At 39.4% G+C, this 19,857-nt stretch overlaps 1 protein-coding gene across 8 annotated transcripts in view; it reads right to left on the minus strand.

The window, feature by feature from the left end:
- The window catches only part of POC1B (POC1 centriolar protein B), a 106,425-nt gene that overhangs the window by 40,025 nt on the left and 46,543 nt on the right, over nucleotides 1-19,857 (minus strand). For all 8 annotated transcript variants that reach the window (XM_060414018.1, XM_060414016.1, XM_027967196.3 and 5 more), the window contains 4 exons: nucleotides 19,632-19,747; nucleotides 18,364-18,497; nucleotides 15,650-15,718; nucleotides 14,874-15,026 (listed from right to left, as the gene is read on the minus strand). In XM_060414018.1, coding sequence (XP_060270001.1) covers nucleotides 14,874-15,026; nucleotides 15,650-15,718; nucleotides 18,364-18,497; nucleotides 19,632-19,747 — 472 coding nt within the window. The remainder of the gene's footprint in view (nucleotides 1-14,873; nucleotides 15,027-15,649; nucleotides 15,719-18,363; nucleotides 18,498-19,631; nucleotides 19,748-19,857) is intronic.

Genomic DNA, 19,857 nt, shown 5'->3' on the forward strand with positions numbered 1-19,857 from the left:
GCTCTGGGTCCAGAGTTGAGGCAAAGATAAGAAACCTGAGGCCGACCTGCTTTCCTTTCAACGGTGAGCTAGCTATCCAGAAAGTGCCTGCAGACACCTTATTTTCTTTTATCTACTGCCACCTAGTGTAGATATGAAATTGTTTACCAATGAAAAATTCAATCTGCTTTTGCCATCTGAAACAAGAACTGCTCCAAAAGATGAAATCATATGGAAACGATCAGCGTCTCTCATAGAGAAATCCTTGAGCTTCTACGAGCTGGGAAATTCTTCCTACAACAATATTTTACTGTATCGTGCTACAAGTTGCTGCCACATTCATTAAGTGAAGCAGGAAAGTCTCACTAAGTAAAAGTTTATAGTCTTCTCCACAAAGAAAATATGCTGAGACAGTGACACTTACAGTTAAGTTCTTTGCAAGCTAATCTCCGTGAATATTAACAGCACCTTCTAGCTCTCCATTTTTATTAAAGGAAATAACGCTTCAATAACTACAGTTGCCTTGAAATGGGAATCAGCTGCCTCATGAGAGGCTGAGTTTTCCATCATCGAACAAGGGATTCATGCATGATGGAGGATTAATACAGGTGCCCTCACAGATTCCATCCCATGCCGAGGTTCTGGACAGCGAGGCGTTCATGAGCTAAAAAATTCTGAAGAGCAAGAAACATGTCCATCCTGTCCACTGTTGCATAATCTAAAGCTACTATGAGGTCCAGTATTTGTTAACAGGATGAAATTAAATCTCGATTCTACTGAAGCACTGTATGAAAATAGTTATAGGTACAGAATGGAACCAGAGTGACTGGTTGCAATTCTCATGTTGCTGCTTGCTAGCTCTAAGGTTTAACTTACATGGACCTCAATTTCTCATGGAATACAAATGGTGCTTCCTTTATAGTTTTTAGGAAGACTGAATGACAGTTTATGTAAGGCAATTAGAATAATGTTGCATGTGTTAGATATTATTATTATTGATAATCTCTAAAGAACATTTTCAGAGGTACAAAACAATACATATACCACACCTAGAACTGAAATACAAAATTGGTAGAGGAGGTCAGTTTTATTAACCATTAATTAATGACACAATGTTTCAACCTTAATAGAAGGTTGAAATAAAAACTCAATCTCAGACTCCAAGTCATAAATTGATCACTTGTAGTTTTCAACTATGAATCACGGCCAGACTACCACATAATATCTTTATATAAATATTTGGTTGAAGTTAAAGGAAGTTTTCCTTCCTGCTCAATATCATATAGAATTTGCTATGCAATGTGGTGATTAAGGTAACTTCAAATGGCCATAATGAAATCAGAAACCAAAAAAACAATTATTGACAAAATCTTTTTAATTAACTTCAAGGCTATGGTTTTTCCTGTGGTCATGTATGGATGTGAGAGTTGGACTGTGAAGAAGGCTGAGTGCCGAAGAATTGATGCTTTTGAACTGTGGTGTTGGAGAAGACTCTTGAGAGTCCCTTGGACTGCAAGGAGATCCAACCAGTCCATTCTGAAGGAGATCAGCCCTGGGATTTCTTTGGAAGGAATGATGCTAAAGCTGAAACTCCAGGACTTTGGCCACCTCATGCGAAGAGTTGACTCATTGGAAAAGACTCTGATGCTGGGAGGGATTGGAGGCACGAGGAGAAGGGGACGACCGAGGATGAGATGGCTGAATGGCATCATGGACTCGATGGACGTGAGTCTGAGTGAACTCCGGGAGATGGTGATGAACAGGGAGGCCTGGCGTGCTGCGGTTCATGGGGTCGCAAAGAGTCAGACAGGACTAAGCGACTGAACTGAACTGAACCCCTTCTTACTGGACATTGATTCGAGCAAACTCTGGGAGACAGTAGAGAACAGAAGAGCCTGGCGTGCTGCAGTCCATAGGTAGGGCTGCAAAGAGTTGGATGTGACTTAGAGAGTGAATACCACCACTGCCAACCCTTCTTACAATAATATCCCGCAACGCTCTTAGAATAGCTGTTTTGAAGCCTGTCTCCAAGATCTACCACCATCCTTTAGAATGGCTCTATGTCTTCCCATCAAAATGTGCAAAAAGGTGGGGAAGAAAAGTGTCAGGCACACACTTTAAGTTAGTTCCTCCTTCGAGAAGGAAAGTTTGGTTTTGTCTGGGGGTTTGGACTATGTAACCCAGCTCATGACAGTCTGAAAAAGACAAAGTCAGCGTGAATTAGTGAAGTGCCATTGCACAATGTGGACAGGGCTGTACTAGAAAAGAAAGAAGTTGTCTTATGTTTTAATTAAGACAGTGTGCCCAGGCCAGGAGCATTAACAAAGGCTCTGCAGTTAGATGAGCAGAAAGGACAGAGGAGGGGTCTGACACCGTGAAGAAGATTTTATGCTTTCTGCCTTCTTTCATGTGACCTACATCTCTCATTTACTCTAAAAGCAATCTGCCCATCGCCCCCTCTAACAGTGTTGCTGCTAAGTCGCTTCAGTCGTGTCCGACTCTGTGCGACCCCATAGACGGCAGCCTACCAGGCTCCCCCGTCCCTGGGATTCTCCAGGCGAGAACACTGGAGTGGGTTGCCATTTCCTTCTCCAATGCGTGAAAGTAAAGTCGCTCAGTCGTGTCCGACTCTTTGCGACCCTATGGACTGCAGCCCACCAGACTCTTCCGCCCATGGGATTTTCCAGGCAAGAGTACTGGAGTGGGGTGCCATTGCCTTCTCTGCTCTAACTGTGTAGGAATTAGTAATTTTTATGTGCAGTCAGCTGGTACCCAAGGTCTAAGACTCCATAAGATTCCACACCTTCAAACAAGTGGTGCCTTTGAAAAGACTGGCAAATGGATGACTTTTGTAAAATATCAAATAATTTCACTCAGAAGATTGAGATTATGTGATTCAAATCAGCCTAATAGAAAACACAATAAAATGCAAATCACAGGAATACAGTGTTGCTTCAAACTCAGAAATGAAACCCTTCTGGTTACTAAAAATAGAGGAAGCTGGGGAAATTAGATCATCTAGATGCTATTTATTTCACATTTTCTAATAATATATTTTTCTTCTTTTAATTAGGAATTTTGACCTCAAAAAAAGGGGGTTGCTAGTTTTCAATTATTTCCAAAGGCACATATTACTTTGCCTAAAGCTTTGAAAAAAAAGTTTAATCCATCAAATTTAGTATTTCAAAGTAAAATTTGCTTATCTTAAATAATACACAGTACAACTTCTATTCTGATTCACACTATTCTAAGTGACATTTAAAAAGTAACAGCCTTTTAGCTCTGTGAAAGATTCATAGACATTAGTTTGAAGCCTTTAAAAAATAATTTGATATTTAACAATTATTTATTCATAATGTTAAAGATGTTCTCTGTCCAGAAAACTTTATACCCTTGCTTTACTCTAAGAGATTTTATGGGAAAAAAATGAACCGTACATTGTTCTTATGCAGGATCCTATATCACAAAGTCTCTGGCATTTTATGTCATGAAATCTGAATTTTGACAAATGTAAGCCGTACTGTATACTTAGTTTTAAGCAGGTAATAAATGCAAAGTCCTCAGGTAGTAACTGATAGGTAGTAAATGTTCAATACTCACTATTACTGGGCATCTATTAAGAATGAAGCCTTTTGCTAAATATAAAAAATAAAAACAAACTGGAGTTATAAGAATATCTTTTTGTACAATCTATATACTCTCTCAGGACATGGCTCTTGTCACTGTCCTATATACAAGCCATACTTAAGAGTGTTAAATCATAATTACTTGTTACACTTAGGGAAACAGAACATTAGTTCCCCCAATCATCTTCCATAACTAAGAAAAGGAAAAGAAATGGATAACGACTCTATGAATTGGTCTCTGATCTGCTAGTATTAGAAACTGAATTATGTATCCAGACATTCACTTTCTCTGAAGTGCCATTTTCAAAAATTTTCTTGGTAAATAAATGATAGATGACAATTGCTACTGAAACTTTATTTCAATCCCCATTTAGTAAATATGTATGACTGCTTACAGGCTTCCCAGGTGGCTTAGTGGTAAAGCATCCACCTGCCAAGCAAGAGACATGGGTTTGATCCCTGGGTTGGGAAGACTCCCTGGAGAAGGAAATGGCAACCCACTCCAGTATTCTTGCCTGGGAAATCCCATGGACAGGAGAGCCTGGCGGGCTACAGATCACAGGGTCACAGAAGAGTTGGACATGACTTTGCGACTAAACAAGAGCAACAAGTATTTACAGAAAATTTAAACTGTACGCGAAGGCTGACTTTCTCAAGGCAACAAACATAATCATTCAGTCCCAGTGTTCAAGATTCTACACCAAGTAACTGAGCTGTAACTCCAAGACGAAAAGCCAGCTTTTAATAGATTTTTAAGTGTCTATGTGAAAAATATGGGTATAGAATGGTTCTGCATGGCCTGGGTCATCCTGACCTAGCCATACAAAGCAGCCCAGCTAGTTTTACTGCTTTCTGGCTGGACTGCCAGAGCAGAGCTACTGAGAGAACTTGTTGACATCTTAAAGAAAGTTGAGCACTCTTAAGCGGGCTACGGGCTGAGAGTAAGTCACAGAGAAAATGGCTTGAGTCCCTAGAGCCGAGGCAGTGTGATATCATGGAAGTATCACTAGATTAAGAGTAAGGAGACCTGGGCTCAGCCTGCAGCTCTGTCACCTGTAGCTCTGGAAAGGCAGGTGGCTGAATGGACAAGAGGACAGCAGCAATGCTGCTGATGAGGCCCAGCCAAGCTACAGAAATACTAGAATGAAAAACACCAAGAGTCCATAAGATCAGCGTGGGTAAAACAAGGAAACTCAAGTGAGAATATGTTTCACATATACTTGATGTGAATGCATTTGATCACAGGGGATCAACAAATGCATCCATAATTGTAGAAACTGAAGCAAAATGTGATAAACCAGAAATGACAATATATTCTTTCTATCAAATAAATAAAAGCGGGAGAACCAAGATGGTGGAAAAGTAGATGGACGTGGAGTGCATCTCTCCCCACAGATGCATCAGGAGTACATCTAGAAACACAACACTTCCCACAGAACACTGGCTGAATACTAGCAGGAGTCCTTGGCCACAGGAAAGGACCATACAGATCTGTGCATGACTGGGTAGGATGAAAGAAAGGAGGAGGAGGAGGAGGAGAGCACACAGGGCCAGGCCTGCATCTGGGGGTGGGGGAGCTGAAGCAGGGGAGAGGCTCCTGCTGTTGGTTCTGGGTTTTTAGGGTTTATTTTCCTTCCTTTTTCTCTGATGTTGTGGTGGTTGTTTTCATTATTATTATTTATATTCAGGCTTTTGGGACTTTTTTTTAATCATACTTTTTACTTCTTTTGTATATTTCTACTTCTACTTTGGCTTTCTGCTACACTGTCTTTTTAAATTTTGTGTTGCTTTCTGTTTTCTTTTTGGGGTTTCTTTGGTTCTTTTTGTTGATGTTGTGTTAATATATACAGATATTTTTTATATATACTTCTATTTCACATTAGCTTTTCTGAATTTTTTTTTCTTTTACGATTTTGGTCTTTTTTTCCCTTTGCTTTGCTCCTCAGCTGGCACTCTGCTTTGGTTCTGCTTTCTGTTTTGTGCTTTAGTCTTGTCTCTAATTGGTGGGTTTCACTTTTGCTTTCTTCTGTTCGTCAGGTTGCTCTCTTGTAATCTGCTTTCTGTTTTAGTTTTCATGTGTGTGTGTATGTGTTCTTTTGTTTTTGTCTCTGCTTGTCTAATTTTGCTTTTACCTTTTGTCTGGAGTTCTTTTTTTTATTTTATTTTTAAATCCCCTTTATTGCCATGACAAATGGCTTACGGGGTCTTGGTTCACTAACCAGAAGTTGGGCCTTAGCCTCTGGGTGGAAGTGTTGAATCCAGGACATGGGACTATAAGAGTACTCCTGACTCCAAGCAGTATTATCAGTGAGAACTCCCACAAAAGCCTCCATCCAAATTCAAGACCCAGCACCACTCAACTGTCGGCAGCACCCAGTGCTGGGTGCCTCACCCAAAGAATAAGCAAGACAGGAACACAATCCCGACCAGCAGCAGGCAGGCTGCCCACAGATACCCCAAAACATACCACCTTACACAGCCGTGCCCATCAACAGGCAAAAACTCACTTCCACTGACCAGACTGCAGGCACAAGCCCCTCCCAACGCAAAGCTTACACAAGCCACTGGACCAACCTCACCCACCAGGGGCAGAGACTGGAAGCAAGAGCTATGACCCTATAGCCTGAGGATAGGAGACCTCCAACACAATGACACAGAATGAAAAGACAGAGAAATACTGCACAGTCGAAGGAACAAGGTAAAAACCCACAAGACCTACAGACAATGGAGCTGCCAAAACAGAGAGGAAATAAGCAAACTACCTGAAAAAGAATTCAGAATAATGATAATAAACATGATCCCAAAATACCAAAAGCAGAATGGAGAAAATGCAAGATTCTCTTAACACATTTAGCAAGGACCTAGAAGAAATAAAAAATAAATAGTGATGAACAACACAATTACTGAAATTAAAAATACTGTCTAGTTAAGTCGCTTCAGTCATGTCTGACTCTTTGTAACTCTATGGATTATAGCCCACCAGGCTCCTCTGTCAATGGGATTTTTCAGGCAAGAATCCTGGAGTGGGTTGCCATGCCCTCTTCCAGGGGATCTTCCCAACCTAGGGATTGAACTCACATCTCTTTTGTCTCCTGCATTGGCAAGCAGGTTCTTCACCACTAATGCCACCTGGGAAGCCCAAAAATACTCTAGAGGAAATTATTAATAGAATAACTGAGGCAGAAGAACAGATAAGTAAGTGAGCTGGAAGATAAAATGGTAGAAGTAACTACTGAAGAGCAGAATAAAGAAAAAAGAATGAAAAGAATTGAGAATAGTCTCAAGAGACCTCTAGGACAATATTAAACTCACCAACATTTGAATTATAGGGGGCCTAGTTGAAGAAAAGAAAAAGGGTCTGAGAAAATTTTTGAAGCGATTATAAGTGAAAATTTCCCTGAGAGGAAAAGAAATAATCAAGTCCAAGAAATGCAGAATCCCATACAGGATAAACCCAAGGAGAAATGTGACAAGACATATTCATCAAACTAACAAAAATTAACCACAAAGAAAAATGTTAAAAGTAGCAAGCAAAAAGCAACAAATAATATACAAGGGAATCCCCATAAAGTTATTAGCAGGTGATCTTTCAGTAGAAACTCTGCAGGCCAGAAAGGAGTGGCAGGATATACTTAAAGTGATAAAAGGAGAAAAGCCCTACACCCAAGATTACTCTTCCCAGCAAGGATCACATTCAGATTCAATGGAAAATCAAATCTTTACAGGTAAGCAAACTTAAAAGGAACCAGAGATCAAATTGCCAAATTCTGCTGGATCATCAAAAAAGCAAGAGAGTTCCAGAAAAACATCTATTTCTGCTTTATTGACTATGCCAAAGCCTTTCATTGTGTGGATCACAAGAAACTGTGGAAAATTCTGAAAGAGATCGGAATACCAGACCACCTGACCTGCCTCTTGAGAAATCTGTATGCAGGTCAGGAAGCAGCAGTTAGAACTCGACATGGAACAACCGACTGGTTCCAAATAGGAAAAGGAGTACGTCAAGGCTGTATACTGTCACCCTGCTTATTTAACTTCTATGCAGAGTACTCATGAGAAACGCTGGGCTGGAAGAAGCACAAGATGGAATCAAGATTGCTGGGAGAAATCTCAATAACCTCAGATATGCAGATGACACCACCCTTATTGGCAGAAAGTGAAGAGGAACTAAACAGCCTCTTGATGAAAGTGAAAGTGAAGAGTGAAAAAGTTGGCTTAAAGCTCAACATTCAGAAACCTAAGATCATGGCATCTGGTCCCATCGCATCATGGGAAATAGTTGGGGAAACAGTGGAAACAGTGTCAGACTTTATTTTTGGGGGGCTCCAAAATCACTGCAGCTGGTGACTGCAGCCATGAAATTAAAAGACACTTGGTCCTTGGAAGAAAAGTTATGGCCAACCTAGAGATCATATTCAAAAGCAGAGACATTACTTTGCCGACTAAGGTCCATCTAGTCAAGGCTATGGTTTTTCCTGTGGTCATGTATGGATGTGAGAGTTGGACTGTGAAGAAGGCTGAGCACCAAAGAATTGATGCTTTTGAACTGTGGTGTTGGAGAAGACTCTTGGGAGTCCTTTGGACTGCAAGGAGACCCAACCAGTCCATTCTGAAGGAGATCAGCCCTGGGATTTCTTTGGAAGGAATGATGCTAAAGCTGAAACTCTAGTACTTCGGCCACCTCATGCGAAGAGTTGACTCATTGGAAAAGACTCTGATGCTGGGAAGGATTGGGGGCAGGAGGAGAAGGGGACGACAGAGGATGAGATGGCTGGATGGCATCACTGACTCGATGGAAGTGAGTCTGAGTGAACTCCCAGAGTTGGTGATGGACAGGGAGGCCTGGCGTGCTGTGATTCATGGGGTTGCAAAGAGTTGGACATGACTGAGCGACTGAACTGAACTGAATTGAAACTTAAAAGAATTCAGCACCACCAAACCAGCTCTACAACAAATGCTAAAGGAACTTCTCTAGACAGGAAACACAAGAGAAAGAAAAGATCTACAAAAACAAACTCCAAACAATGAATGGTAATAGGATCATGGACTTGGTGGCTCAGTGGTAAAGAATTTGTCTGTCAATGCATGAGATGCGAGTTTGATCCCTGGGTTGGGTGATCCGCTGGAGGAGACTATGGCAATCCACTCCAGTATTCTTACCTGGGAAATCCCATGGATGGGAGCCCAGTGGGCTGGAGTCCATGGGGTCACAAATGAATTGGACGTGACTTAGTGACTAAACAACAACAGTAGGATCATACATGTCAATAATTACCTTAAATGTAAATGGATTAAACAATCCAACCAAAAGACACAGATTGGCTGAATGCATACAAAAATAAGACCCCTATACATGCTGTCTACAAGAGACCCACTTCAGACCTAGGGACACATACAGACTGAAAGTGAGGGTCTGGAAAAAGATATGCCATGCAAATGGAAATCAAAATAAAGCGGGTATAGCAATTCTCATATCAGATAAAATAGACTTCAAAATAAAGACCATTACAAGAGACAAGGAAGGACACTACATTATGATCAAGGGATCAATCCAAGAAGGAAATATAACAATTATAAATACATATGCTCCCAACACAGGAGCATCTCAGCACACAAGGTAAATGATAACTATAATAGCGGAAATAGTAGCAGAGTAACAGTGGGAGACTTAAATACCTCACTCACACCAATGGACATATCATCCAGAAAGAAAATTAACAAGGAAACAAGTCTTAAATGACACATTGGACCAGACAGACCTAATTGATATCTAGAGGACATTCCATCCCCAAACTGTAGAATACACTTTTTTCAAATGCACATGGAACATTCTCCAGAATAAATCACATCTTGGGTCACAAATTAAGCCTTGGTAGATTTAAGAAAATTGCACTTTTTTCTGACCACAATGCAGTAAGATTAGATATCCATTACAGGAAAAAAGAACTATAAAAAACACAAGGAGGCTAAACAGTAAGTTTTTAAGTAGCCAATCAGTGAAGAAATAAAAAAGGAAACTAAAAAATACCTAGAAATAAATGACAGTGAAAACACAACAACTCAAAGCCTATGGGATGCAGTAAAAACAGTGCTAAAAAGAGGGAAGTTCATAGCAATCCAAACCTACCTGAAAAATCAAGAAAAAGATCAAATAAACAACCTAACCTTACACCTAAAGCAACTAGAAAAAGAAGAACAAAAACTCCAAAGTTAGTAGAAGGACAGAAACACAAAGATCAGAGCAGAAATAAATGAAATAGAGAAAAATAAAACAAATGCAAAGATAATAAAACTAAAAGTTTGTCCTTTGAAAAGATAAACTTTACATAAAAAAAAAATGGATAAATCTTTAACCAGACTCATCAAGAAAAAAAGATGGCTTAATAAAATTAGAAATGAAAACGGAGGATTTACAACAGACAACCAGAAATACAAAGATCATTAACAGACAAGAGACTACTATATGCCAATAAAATGGACAACCTGGAAGAAGCGGACAAATTCTTAGGAAAGTAAAACCTTCCAAGACTCAACCAGGAAGAAGCAGAAAATATGAACAGACCAATCACAAGCACTGAAATCGAAACTGCGATAAAAAAATCTTCCAACAAACAGAAGCCTAGGGCCAAATGTCTTCACAGGCAAATTCTGTCAAATATTAGAGAAGTGCTAAACCTATATTCTTCTCAAACTTTTCCAAAAAACTGCGGAGGGAGGAAAACCCCCAAACTCATTCTAAGAAGCCATCATCACCCTGATATCAATACCGAAGATATCACACAAAAAGAAAATTATGGGCCAATATCTCTGATGAACAACTATCCTCAACAAAATACTAGCAAACAGAATCCAATAACATGTTAAAAGGATCACACATCATGATCAAGTGAGGTTTATCCCAAGGATGCAAGGATTCTTTAACATACATAAATCAATCAATGTGATACACCATATTAACAAATTGAAATATAAAAACAATATGATCCTCTCAATAGATGTAGGAAAAGTTCTCAACAAGATTCAATACCCATTTATGATAAAAACTGTCCAGAAAGTAGGCATAGAAGGAACCTACCTCAACATAATAAAGGCCATATATGACAAACCCAGAGCAAACATTCTTAATGGTGAAAAAGTGAAAGCATTTTTTCTAAGATCAAGAACAAGACAAGGATGCCCACTCTTGCCACTATTATTTCGTATTGTTTTAGAAGTCCTAGCCATGGCAATCACAGGAAAAAAAGAAAAAAAAGGAATCCAGACTGGAAAAGAAGCAGAACTCCCAGTGTCTGCAAATGACATGATACTATACACAGAACACTCTAAAGATGCCACCAGAAAATTACTAGAGCTAATCAATGAATTTAGTAAAGTCTCAGGATACAAAATTAATACATAGAAAAATCCCTTGCATTCCTATACATGAACAACAAAAAGTCAGAAAGAGAAATTAAAGAAACAATCCTGAGAAGACAACCCTCAGAAAAGGAGAAAATAATTGCAAACAAAGCAACTAACAAAAGATTAATCTCCAAAATAACAGTGATAGGAGCTCAATATCAGAAAAACAACCCAGTCAAAAAAAACGGGTGGAACACCTAAACAGACATTTCTCCAAAAAGCCATTTCTCCAAAGATGGCCAGCAAACACATGAAAAGATGCTCAACACTGCCCATTATTAGAGAGACGCAAATTAGGACTCCCGTGAGGCATCACCTCACGACGGTCATAATGGGCATCATCAAAAATCTACAAACAGTAAATGCTAGAGAGGCTGTGGAGAAAAGGGAACCCTCCTGCAATGTTGACGGGTATGTAAAGTTATACAGCCACTATGGAGAGCAGTATGCCGATTTCTTAAAAATCTAGGAATAATACTACCATGCTGCGAAGTCACTTCAGTCATGTGCGACTCTGTGTGACCCCATAGACGGCAGCCCACCAGGCTCCCCTGTCCCTGGGATTCTCCAGGCAAGAACACTGGAGTGGGTTGCCATTTCCTCCTCCAAATGCAGTAAAGTGAAAAGTGAAAGTGAAGTCGCTCAGTCGTGTCCGACTCTTCGCGACCCCATGGACTGCAGCCTATCAGGCTCCTCCATCCATGGGATTTTCCAGGCAAGAGTATGACCCAGCAATTCTACTACTGGGCATATACTCTGAGAAAACCATAATTCAAAAAGACACATGTACCCCAATGCTCATGGCAGCACTATTTACAATAGCCAGGACATGGAAGTAAGCTAGATGTCCAGCAACAGATGAATCAATACAGAAGCTGTGGTACATATAAACAATGGAATATTATTCAGCCACAAAAGGAATGAGTTGAGCGAGCTGGATGAACCTAGAGCCTGTTGTACAGAGTAAAGTCACTCAGAAAGAGGAAAAACAAATATCGTATATTAACATACATACATGGAATCTAGAAAAACGGTACTGGTGAACTTATTTTCAGGGGAAAAAATAGAGATGCTGACATAGAGAACAGACTGGTGGGTCCAGGTGGGGAAGGAGAAGAGGAAGCGCATAGATAAGCGAAGCATTGACATGTATATAGTACCAAACATAGCAAAATAGCTATATGTGCAAAATAGCCAGTGGGAAGTTCAGCTTGGTGCTCTGTGACAACCCAGAGGGGAGGGATGAGGGAGTAGGAGGGAGGCTGATTCACACTGCTGTATAGCAGACGCCAACGCAACATTGTAAAGCAATTATCCTCCAATTAAAAATGTATACAATTTATTTTAAAAATGAATAACGATTTCAATGGAATACAATCTACTGCATAGAAATAAATTCCATGAGCCATCCTCACAGAAATACATAGATGACTACAGTTTATCAAGCATGCGTAGTTGTTTTTAGTGGGAGGTATCCATTTAATCATACTGGTGAAAATGGAATTTCTTACAATCCATTTTGAAGATATAAAACATATACCACCATGTATTTACACATAGTATGAACTGAATAAATATTTGTAGAGTCCAGGAATATATAATAAAAAAAAAAAGCAAATGATATTACATTCACTTAATGTTCTGACCTGCCTCCTGAGAAATCTGTATGCAGGTTAAGAAGCAACAGTTAGAACTGGACATGGAACAACTGACTGGTTCCAAACTGGGAAAGGAGTATGTATGTCAAGGCTGTATATTGTCACCCTGCTTGTTTAACTTTTGAGAAAAGTACATCATCAGAAATGCTGGACTGGATGACGCACAAGCTGGAATCAGGACTGCCAGCAGAAATATCAATAACCTCAGATATGCAGATGACACCACACTTATGGCAGAAAGCGAAAAAGAACTAAACAGCCTCTTGATGAAAGTTAAAGAGGAGAGTGAAAAAATTGGCTTAAAACTCAACATTCAGTAAACTAAGATCATGGCATCTGGTCCCATCACTTCATGGCAAATAGATGGGAAAACAATGGAAACAGTGACCGATTTCATTTTGGGGGGCTCTGAAATCACTGGAGAGGCTGACTGCAGCCATGAAATTAAGACACTTGCTTCTTGGAAGAAAAGTTATGATCAACCTAGACAGCATATTAAAAAGCAGAGACATTACTTTGCCAACAAAGGTCCGTCTAGTCAAAGCTATGGTTTTTCCAGTAGTCATGTATGGATACAAGAGTTGGACTATAAAGAAAGCTGAGTGCCAAAGAATTGATGCTTTTGAACTATGGTGTTGGAGAAGACTCTTGAGAGTCTCTTGGACTGCAAGGAGATCCAACCAGTCCATCCTAAAGGAAATCAGTCCTGAATATTCATTGGAAGGACTGATACTGAAGCTGAAACTCCAATCCTTTGGCCATCTGATGTGAAGAACTTACTCACTGGTAAAGACCCTGATGCTGGAAAAGACTGAAGGCACAAGGAGAAGGGGACAACAGAGGATGAGATAGTTGGGTGGCATCATTGACTCAATGGACATGAGTTTGAGTAAACTCTGGGAGCTGGTGATGGACAGGGAAGCCTGGTGTGCTGCAGTCCATGGGGTCGCAAAGAGTCAGACACAACTAAGCGACTGAACTGAACGGAATGTTCTTATTTTCAACCCATTATCCTACTATTACATTTTACAATAAATGTTGAAATAATTGTTTTTTAAAAAAGTGAGGAAGTGATAATACAATAAATGGCACAAAGATGAAGTACAGCACAAGGGTAAATACTTTATTTAGAAGGTCTGGAAAAATGGTTGAAAAGGACAAAAATTGAAAAGTTGAAAAGGACAAAAACTATAGCAAAGAACTGAAAATAAACACTACCATGGAAAAACAAGGAAAGAAATCCCAAAGATGTGACCAGATTAAACAAAATCTAGAAAACTGTCCAAAGATATCATTTTTTTCTGAAAACTTACACGAGTGTATACACACACACACACATACACACACAAAAACCCCCTGAGAGTAACAGAAACAGCTGAGCTAAGAGAGAAGACCAAGACGGACGAAACCAAAATTAAAGGACTGACAGCGGGTGAGGGGCCCAGGAACCATGGAGAGGAGTCAGACCACAGCACGAATAATAAGCATGAAGTGGCTGGGAACTGCCACTCAGGAATCATATCTTAAAAATTCAAAACATCTACTCTGAAAACAAAGAAAGATTCTGCCAATGATTGGGGGAAAAAATTCAGATGAACAGACAATAGCGATTCCTGATTTTAGCTCTTGCCGAGAGAAAAAAAATGCAAAATGGAAAGAAACAGACTAATACCAGCTAAGTATCCAGCAAAGACAAATTTACAGCTAAATAGACAATTATATGTTTGAAAATACATGTTGGCAAACAGTAAAATGGTCCCAATTACTAGGTGTAATGCTTAAACCTCTTCTTACTGTTCATAAGACTTGCTTCAAGATACCCATTTCAATAATTGCCCTAAAAATTCTTGCCTTTCAGCTGTTCTCATGACAGCTATCACATGAGTTTCCTAAACACGTCTCGAACACAAACTAGCTCAGACTTTACAGTCAGAGGCCTTAGATTCGATTCTTCCTTTCCCATTATTATTATCATCACAGTTTTTAAGTTTTATTTCTAAATCTTCAAGCTGCAAATATGAGACTTTAGCACTTTATATACTACTCAATTTATAGATTTATTAGTGCGTATAATTGTTTCTTAAAGTGTTGTTGTTTTAAAGGAGGACTAGGCTTTATATAATTAAGTATAATTCCAAGCATATAGGTCGCCAATAGTCCCAAAGTGTACACTTACAAATGGCAGGGAAAATACTTGTGAAGTACTCACTTCAACAGTTTCAGTCCTTCCCTCATGGGGATGTGGTGTCCTTGGGTAGATATCGAGCAGATGTGGTGGTGAATCAAAGTGCAGTCTTTTGAGGTTTCTTTTACTAACATCTTTGTAATTCAGTTCATCAAAGTTAGTCCTCCATAATAAGACCTGTAAAAATTAATCAAGTTGGCAGTTATTGATTTGCAAGTACAAGTAGTAGAAGGAAATTTTTAAAAAAATGAACATATAGAATAGGCTCTCAAAATAGTTAGGAAGGCTAGATATATTTTCCCACAACATTATATCTCAATACTTTTTAAAAGGGTAATAGGGAGAGATTTCGTATTCTGAATTTTATGTCCACTTTATTCAATAAATGTGGCTCTGAATGACTTTTTGTCATTTCAAATAAATACAGATGTGTTACAATTTAAATGTACCATACTCAAGAAGTTTAATCAACGTTTGAAAAATAAAACACACAGACAACAGATTAGGCAACAATTCAAGTGAAAAGGCCCACACCAATATTAGGTACTCAGTGTTAGTTTTATGTATAAATAAGTATAAAGATGAGCAAAAGAAAATAACTGCTATTTGAGTTCCAAAAATTATCAGAACTGGTACCATTTCAGTTATGAGCTAGCAGATTCCCTGGCACTAACTAAAACAGAAACTCATTCATAATCATCTGAACATAGACAAACTAGCTGGTTGTAAAAACCTCAGCTGAGGTCTCAGGTTCCATTTCCCCTAATCAAATCAAAGAGGGAGCAGAGAGCTTTACAAACCTGTGCATCTGCGCCTCCTGATGTAAACAGCTCTCCACCTTTTGAAAATGAAACAGTGAAGACAGGCCCCTAAGAAATAAAGGTAGATAAAAGGGAAAAAAAACCATTTGATAACGTGTTTCCGTGGCCAAGAAGGCTGTGAGTATTAATTTTTCATCCTAATTTGTGCAGACTATTTATGTAATAAGTCTGAGGACATATTCAGCTGCTAGCAACCAGGCAGGCAAAGAGAATCAAAGCATCAACTCAATTATCTGAAGACATCTATAAACAATAGTAACTGAAAAAAGAGATACTAATAAAAGTTAGAAAATACACTTTTCTTCCCTTTAAAGAAGTTCATGCATAGGTCAGTGAGTAAGAATTTCTTCTGTTAAGATTTTTTGGCTTTGGAGTCTTATTCAACAAATCACTAGCAGAGGCTGAATGATGGGAATGAGGCTGTATGAAGAGAAGTCATTTCCTGAACCCCAACATGCTTCACTGAGTTCTTCAGGTGGGCAACAGTGAGCCACTTAAGAGTTCTAAGAGCAGGACACAGATAGGAGAAGAGCTGTGACTGATGACAACTGATACCACGACTGCGAGAATGATGAGCTGGAGTTTGAACCAACAGTTGGAAGCCACTTGGGAAGTTCCTGCAGTTATCAGGGTGGGAGGTAACAGGAAAGTGAGCGTGGTGAGCAACGGCAGCAGCGCTGGACGACTCTCGGCACAGTCACAGCATGACCTCTGGGTCAGTTTTTAGTCAAGAGGACTCATTTCTCAGCTCAAAAATGCTAATATACTGTTTGTTTTTTTAATAAGTCGGTAATCTATACAATGGAAACAGTGAGAGACTTTATTTTCTTGGGCTCCAAAATCACTGTGGATATGACTGCAGCCATGAAATTAAAAGATGCTTGCTCTTTGGAAGAAAAGCTCTGACCAACCTAGACAGCATATTAAAAAGAAGAGAAATTACTTTGCCAACAAAGGTCCATCTAGTCAAGGCTATGGTTTTTCCAGTGGTCATGTATGGATGTGAGAGTTGGACTATAAGAAAGTTCAGCACCGAAGAATTGATGCTTTTGAAGTATGGTGTTGGAGAAGACTCTTGAGAGTCCCTTGGACTGCAAGGAGATCCTACCAGTCCATTCTGAAGGAGATCAGTCCTGAATATTCATTGGGAGGACTGATGCTGAAGCTAAAACTCCAATAATTTGGCCACCTCATGCGAAGAACTGACTCATTTGAAAAGACCCTGATGCTGGGAAAGATTGAGGGCAGGAGGAGAAGGGGATGACAGCGGATGAGATGGTTGGATGGCATCACTGACTCAATGGACATGAGTTTGAGTAAGCTCTGGGAGTTGGTGATGGACAAGGAAACCTGGGGTGTTGCGGTCCATGGGGTCACAAAGAGCCAGACACAACTTAGCGAATGAAATGAACTGAATCTATATTAAAAAATCTATGGGGAAAAGCCTCTTATATCTTTCACGCAGACCAGCCCACAGTCTCAGGTTATTAACACTCATAAACACCTCCACCTCCAGACTGTGAAAAATTCCATCTTCGTGTATAGTGCTTTTCTCCTAAATTATTTTATTTACCTTTTTTTCCAGTACTCAGTCCTTCTTCCATGGATATTTTAATCCATGGCCACTTTTATTGGTTGTTAATCCAGCCCAATTCCATGGTACACATATATCTGAGCTGGTTAACTGTCTATTTCTGCTTCCCTCTAACACAGCTGTGAAACAAATGATAAAGCAAGCAGGAAGTCTGGCAGGATACATGAAGGCACAAAAAGAAAAGTTCTCCCCTAGACCACAAAGCCCATTCTATTTCTGGATATAAATAGCTTGTACTTGGTTGAAAGGAAGTACCTAGTATATCTTACTAAAAAAAAAAAAAAAAAGGAGGGGGATGTATTATAAAAAATTTAGAGAAGTTTGAACATTTACCCAGAAAGGAAGAATAGTTTTTACACTTGAAAAAGTTTTTCTTTGGTATATTATATATCCGTCTGTGCATGTGTGTGTGAGTGAACAGCCTCAATAAATAGCATGCCACTTCCCCACTGGGTTCCTAAACTAATTAAAAAATAAGACAAAGAAATATTATCTTTCTTACTGATGAGGGCTTGTAAAGAGAATATGGCTTCATCTGTGGGCAAACGGGCTTTCGAGAACTGAAATCCAAAGTGAGTCAGCCTTGAGTACCCCGTCACAGGCAAGACTGGACAAGGGCTGGCCTCCCCACAAGAAATACCAGAGGAAAACCAGGAGCACAGGCTCCTAGAAGCTGAAGGCATTAGGCTCGACTTGTCAAATTGCTCCTTCTAAACTCACCCATCAGTTTAATGGAAAGCGAGAGTGAAAGGGTGTGGAGGCCGAGAGTGAGCGGAAAGAGCAGAAGTCAGAAAAACACGGATCTGTCACCATTTAACCAGTCAGATCCACACTACATACTGAGGAAGACAGCAGTGGAGGATTACGTTACCGGCCATTGAAAGATACACATTGATTTTGACAAGAACTACAATAAGTAATATTGCGAAGAGTTGCTTCCAGAGGATGAAAACACAGCCTTGCAGGGAAAAGAAAAAAAAAAAAAAACTGCAATAGCAGCAATGTGTACACTTGGAAAAATGCAATAATTTTTTTACATATATAAACTTTATATTTTAGTTAGTGCCATATACTAAAGCAAATATCTTAGGGTTCACACCGTATGTCCTTGAAGTGTATATATAAGCCTTCCTTCTAAGAGGTCCAGGATCTTCAGCGTACCATCTGAAGAAGCAGTGATGAGATAGTTACCCGAAGGATGGAACGACACACAATTAACTCCACCGCTGTGAACTGATTTGTAGAAAATAAAAGCAAAAAGTTCAGAGAATAATTCTTAATTCTAAAGATGCCCCTTCACCCTACTAGCAACATTAGGTTGAAAACAAGAATCAAGTAGAGGTAATGTCTCCACAGCACCAAAACTCTACATAGCTCACTAAAACAAATAAGTAGTGTGGTATCAAACAGCTTAAGCTTCCAGTTCATGAGACAGAAAAACTTTACAAATGAGACTCTGTCATGGAAAGATGATCTTATTAACTATGAAACTATAAAATCTTCAGATATATATATTACCAATATAAACAACCATTGTCTACCACCAGTTCACATAAGGTATATATCCTAGCCTTAAACTAAATTTAATAATCAATTAGTTGCTTGGGACAAGGGGCGAAGAGTATGGAGATGTCTTTGGAGAACGGCAGCTTTGCTAGCTTGAGAATTCATTTCTGGACACCATCCTTCCAACAGGAGGCAGTATAGCACAGAGATCAAAAGTTTGTTAATCACTGTACTTTGTAAAAAACCGACTTTGTAAACAGAAAGACCTATGTCCGTCGGAGCAATCTTTTAGCAAGTGACATAGGCTCCTTCAGCCTCAACTTCCTTGTCTTTAAAGTGGAGGTAACGGTAATACCTCTGAGGGCTGATGTGAGAATTCAGCACAGTGTCTGCTACATCATGTTTATTAAGGAACGGAAATTTGGGTTTAATGTAAATCTAATACACATTAAGAAATCAATTCATTTCTCTTTTAACTTCAATAGACAGGCACAGTAGGATGTTGTTTTCTGCCAGTTATAACGCCTATTTGTGCTCACATATCTCCTTCTGAGTCAATTTCTATCCTGGATTCTTATACAAAGCAGATAACCAAAGTCTAAAAATCTTATAGCAACTTTTTTCCTTTTTTCCCCCCCCCCTTTTTTTTTTTACAGCTCTGGCATCATTTTTAAGGTCCATCCACCTCCCTCTGCAGGCTAGCACCTATCCCAGCTCCTTGGACCATGCTGCTGATGGTGGCTAACTTTTCTCTAGTCAGTCCATCACATTCAGTAAGAGGGCCAAGCCACACTGAGAATAGTCTCTGCCAGTGCAAGAGAAGCCCATTGTACGTTTCAATTCGGTTATGGAAGTCGTTACCTTGATAATGCTGGAGTAACTTGTTCACTCTTATATCCCAGATTTTCACAGTATGGTCAGAACCTGCTGAAGCTATGCATGTACCATTAGGGTTAAAAGCCACAAAATTTGCAAACCTGGGAGAAAGGAATAAGATGGTCTAATATTTCAACTTCTCTCTAATTTCTTTATTTGAATTGTAATAATTAAATGCCTTCCTAGCAAACTAACCCATATAAATGCAAAA

The sequence above is a fragment of the Ovis aries genome, chromosome 3, assembly GCF_016772045.2.
Source record: "Ovis aries strain OAR_USU_Benz2616 breed Rambouillet chromosome 3, ARS-UI_Ramb_v3.0, whole genome shotgun sequence".
NCBI lineage: Eukaryota > Metazoa > Chordata > Mammalia > Artiodactyla > Bovidae > Ovis > Ovis aries.